Raw genomic sequence first — 5315 nt, 5'->3', positions numbered from 1 at the left:
ATGAGGATTCTGGGCCCTCGCTACAGGATCAGCCCTGCCTGTCATTACTTCTTTCCATATGTCATTTAAATATGGTATCTTTTATTTTTATTCCGTATAACGCACACCTAATGATGAAACCAATTCTCCTTGATGATTAATTAAATATAGTTCTGATTACTTTTGTGCCGACATAAAGTGCTTGTTTGTCCTCTTGGAAAGCCATGTTATTTGTTGGTTCTAAAGCATTTAGGTATACACCAGTTAGAGAGGTTGTTTATATATCTATGCTATATAACTAATGATGTATATAATGACCCACCGTCCGTCTTGCCCTCTGCTCCGGTTCGCCTGTGCAGCCCGTTTGGTGTCGCGCCCTGCCCTCCACAGCCACCCTGCTAGTTTTTTTTTTTTTTTGATGGTTTTTTTTTTTTATATTTTTATTTCTTGATGCTAGCACTGCAGCGTCTTCTGCAGAATCCATGTTGAGTTGCTACCAGGTTCTTATGAAAGTGCATCCAGCAGACCGTCTTTCCAGCAGCTCCTGAACAACCAACATCAAATCAAGAAACAAATTGTTATATGCTACTTTTAAAGATTGTGGATGTTTGGTAGACAGTGTTCTCAACTGCGTCAGGCCTCGCGACCCACTTTTTACTTTGGTCATAAAATCGACGACCCAACATTTTAATAATATTTTGATGCCATTGGTTTGTTTTTTCACTTTGTTTCTGCAAGCTGAACTTGCTGCCTCCTCCACAGAGAGAAGATCGTAGAGGTCATATTAATGTCGATTGGTGAACTTACTTAAGAATTGTCAGCTATATGAGTGAGATCAGCTGCCACATTGTTCTGTGACCTGTGTAATCATCAACACCGGGTCATATTTCCATTATGTGTTCATTTGTATCTGAATTTGTACCATGGATGTATAAAGAATAGTTCTACCGCAAAGTTATCTTCCGTGGGGACTTCCGGCAACAATCTTGATTCTGATTGGCAGAAGACTCGAAAAAACATTCAGCAAGATGTTTTATTGAGAAGATGATCCACTAACGGACAGAAGTTTTGAAAGCCGTTTATGGTCTCCGGTACTTCCAGTACAACGCCTACTGCATGCACAGCGTTAGAAAATCGTGCCTTCAAAATAAAAGTTTGACTTTTTCTCCCAAAAAAGATAAATTCCAATTTCTCTTTTTCAATTTATTTTTCTTAAATCACACATCCGCGACCCACTCGAAACGGGTCGGCGACCCACCAGTTGAGAACCTCTGTTTTAGAGTATTTGTCCTAGTATACTATAAGTCCTCCTGCAGTTTATTAAATCTCACACATATAAAAGTCATCTTAAAGACCTAAAGAATACACTTCGTATGATAGAATAGGGCTCTTGCCTGCACGCCCATCAGTCTGTCCAGCCTCTCCTGGTCCTGCAGCAGCTTCTCCTCCCGCCGGCGAGCGTTGATCTCCTGGAGCCGTCGGAGCTGCTGAGCGCGTCTCTCGTGCCGCTCCTCCACGCTCACAGAACCGCCCGGCACCTTCCCCGAGAAGGGGAGCTGCATCCGGTGAACCTCCCGCTCATAAAACTCTGGGCTGCGCCACTTCTCCAGCTCTGGGGAAAACGAAACAAGGAGGGAATGGAAAGTCAATAAAAAAAGAAAGGAAGAAAGTTGACGACCTGGATCCCTCCTGGCCACAGGAAGAAAAATGTATGTCTGTGTTTTTATTAAATAATCAACTATTTAAAAACTTGCCATTACTGTACGTATGCTTTCTACATATATGTTTAGTGTACAATGCTTTGGTACCATTTGTCTGTCATTTAGGTTTTCGTCCACATTACTGCAGTTTGTATAAGAAACTTGGCTTGTGTTCCTTATAATAACATTACACCAACAGCCTCCTTATTTATGTTATCTAGTGAATACTATTTATGTGAAATGTCTTATGTTTATTTTGTCTTTGTTTTACTTTGTACTTTTAGGTTTTAGTTCTGTTGTTTGTGCTTTTATTTGAAAACCTTATGCTGCAATCTTGGCCAGGAATAGAAAGAAAAAAAGAGACTTTAAATGTAAATAAGAATATCCTGGTAAAGTAAAACATTTAAGATATAAAATATACCGTACCGTCTTGATAATCCTCAGCAATGTAACTGTGTTCATGCAGCAGTTCCTCCACGCGGCTCAGAGTGACAGCAGCGAGGTGACCAGGGTATTTCAGCTGCAGGAGGCGCTGCAGGTAGGCCGCTGACTGACTCCCAGCCACGTTCATACGCTTACAGTTCACCGCATCAAACCTGGAATCAAAAGCATATAAAAATCGCGAAATGTTTGTATGATGCATGATGAGAGTCCTTAACAATTTTGGGGATCAAGGACAGACAGGAAAAATCCTTTCTTGGAGAAAAACAAGTAAGAATATATAAAGTGAACTCTAGAAAAGGACAAACAGACCACATATAAAAGGCTTCCTCACCTGCCATTAATGACCGGCAGGATGTGTGAACAGTGGTATCCTGAGGACAGAACGATGCCGGTGTGAGGCGGCTGGACGCTCCTTTGGGTGTTATTGTGGTAGAAACTGTACAGACTGTCCACTCCATAGGAGACGTACGGGACGTGGTAACACTCAAACAGCAGCTCTGACATCATCTGCCGGCAGTGCAGCGGGTTGCAGGGCGCCTCTGTCACGACGATGGGTTGTGACACACTGCCCTACAAAAGCATGGAGAGAGTAACATTGACTGGTTGTCAGGTAGACTGATGTGTTTGACAGTGACAGATAAAACCATGTTGGCCAAACATTATCAGCATGCATTACTTTATATTCACTTAAAAAACATTTATCTTTGTGCTCTCATGTGGGTCATTCCTAGCATTCGTTGCCATTTCAGCTAGGGCAGCGGTTTTCAAAGTGTGAGGCGCGCCTCCCCTGGGGGGCGCCAGAGAGCTTCAGGGGAGGCGCAGCGTGAGACACGAAAGAACGAGAAAAAGACGAGTAAAGTGACACTTGCCCACTTTTGTCTGTCTGTGGAGACCGAGTTCCCCCACCTCGCCAAAAAGGCTGTAAAAGTGCTCATAATCTTCACGTCCACCTACCTGTGTGAGTGCCGGTTTTCCGCATTGACTTTGATCAAAAGCAAGTGCCGGTAAAGGCTGCAGCCAGAGTATGATCTGCGTTTATTCCTGTGTGCACCAAAGACGCAGACTCATTGTTCCCACTAAAGTAGGGGTGAGTGTAATAAGGAGGCAAAGTTGACGTTCAGTGTGTTGCCGGTCTATTCGGTCTTTAGATCCACATTGAGTCCTGAGACTGGACTCAAAGTTGTCAGTGTATTTTTTGTCAATATTTCAGTCGGATGATAGTGGATTTCTTGTATAGATCCTAATTTTCTGATTACAGTGTCGGTCCTAAACCTTTTTGAACAGGTACAAAATAGAAGTCATCTGAGCTGACGACCGTTACCACAGAAGTGTCCAGAGTGATTTTTTAGATAATCTTTCGACGTCGCCTAAGTCTTGCGACGACGAAGCTCAGGGAGTGAATTGTGATTCTTTCACCTGAGTGTAGGCTGAGGTCAAGACTTCAGAACATGTGACCGCACAGGCACACACAGTTTCCTTATCTAAAATTTTATGACGAGACAAATAATTTCGAAACTAATACCAAATCGGGTTTTATGTAAAGACTGGAGACGATTTACTACTTTCGGTAGGTATAGAGGTCTCAGAAGTCCTGACAGTCGAAAGACAGCGGTACAGTCTTGATTTGTACTATTTCGTCACAAGCTCCCCCCCATAATACGACGGGCTCTTCCTAGACTTCCTCGTTGAGGTCTTTGAACGTCCAGGCGACGTTTGAGAACTGATGAAAATCTTAGGTCGACTTCTGAAAAGAAAAACCGCGCGAAATTAACTTTTGCTCGGCAAGACAAGTAGTCATTTCACCTTGAAGACACACTCTGCCCATCAAGTATAGAATTTGACGCTGACCATCCTCGAAAAATAAGTAACATGCAAACCAAACCAAGTACATCGAACCAACATAACCACATCAAAAAAAGACCATAATTCACAAGAAAAATATAGAAATGATAAAACTTTACGGAACAGACCTAACACCCAATCGACAAATACGAAAATAACACTATCTCGATTGTCCTACATACTAACCTTGGCTACACCCACCTGTTGACAGCTACGATGAGGGTTCTACTCTACCTCTCATGTTCGCCGACTTATCTCATTGGCAACATAATGGAAATGCAATGGTGCTTGCAGAAAGTAAACACATTTCGTGGAACTTAACGCGAACACAACTTTCCACGATATAAATTAATTTGAACGGAACGGAACGGAAAGGAACGGAACGGAACGGAACGGAACCGGAAACGGAAAGGAAATCAAAATTTGTATAACATATTTTGAGGGGGTGATGAACCTGATAAGGAACGTGGGGAATCTTATTCGCGGCTTACCAAGAGTTGGTATAGCGTAGTCATTGCACGTGAACAACAAATATTGTTCTACGCGTTCCTGGTGACCATCCCAGCATGTTCAACCCACAACAAAGCAAACACACAACACCTTGTCGCACAATGGTTAACAAATTTTCCGATAAACTATTGTTCAACGTCGACGTTCGGAAATAATTTTACGAGTGCTCGTCCGGTATCATGACGAAAAATCAAAACACCTTGTTCTATTATTAGGTAATACACAAATAACAATAGCGCTGATATACATCCGGATTTCGACTTCTTCGTTACAACAAAAAACAAACTCAATATAATACCGAACGCATTATATCCGATATAAATAAATAAAAGGCATGCGCTGCTATAACCGTCTTCTTGAACAAACTTGAAAACAATAATTTCAGTGAAAAGCTTCTTTTCCCTATGTAGAACTTACCGGAACTAATTAAGTAGCGAACTATCTCAACAATAGTTAAACAAAATTTCGAGTTATTTATTGTTTCTTCGGAAACTGGCCCTTTAAATGTTCCAACAGCCTTCAAATTTAGGATGCGTGTCCACTGGCCGTGGTGTAAAAAAGATTGCCCTTGAGACTGCTACGCACGTAACTTTTGTATGGTGTATGGGTTAATGTTCACGTACAATTAAGTGACGGGACCTTCAATTATTTCAACCTTGTAGGGCCCACCTGTCGCGCACGAAGGAACGTACAGTCAGCGCTGTGGCAGAGTGTCTCTGGTCCGTTTAATCGACGTCGGTACTCGGGCATGATAAACGTGCGGCACAAGAGTTGTGTATAAAAAATTTGTACAAAAATTGGTAAACACACTGTAAAAGTTGTAGCCACCTATGGTAGGCA

The 5315-nt window shown here is 42.2% G+C and overlaps 1 protein-coding gene across 1 annotated transcript in view; it reads right to left on the bottom strand.

Moving 5' to 3' along the window:
- The window catches only part of actr5 (actin related protein 5), a 15658-nt gene that overhangs the window by 5243 nt on the left and 5100 nt on the right, over positions 1–5315 (bottom strand). Inside the window, exons 2-4 of the mRNA XM_010796296.1 lie at positions 2455–2693; positions 2106–2275; positions 1374–1591 (exon numbers count right to left, since the gene is read on the bottom strand). Coding sequence (XP_010794598.1) covers positions 1374–1591; positions 2106–2275; positions 2455–2693 — 627 coding nt within the window. The remainder of the gene's footprint in view (positions 1–1373; positions 1592–2105; positions 2276–2454; positions 2694–5315) is intronic.

Source organism: Notothenia coriiceps, unplaced genomic scaffold, assembly GCF_000735185.1.
Source record: "Notothenia coriiceps isolate Sejong01 unplaced genomic scaffold, NC01 NC01_scaffold00037250, whole genome shotgun sequence".
In the NCBI taxonomy this organism is placed as follows: Eukaryota; Metazoa; Chordata; class Actinopteri; order Perciformes; family Nototheniidae; genus Notothenia; species Notothenia coriiceps.
The sequence above is the reverse complement of the archived record's forward strand: the minus strand, read 5'-3'. Positions and strand labels throughout refer to the sequence as shown.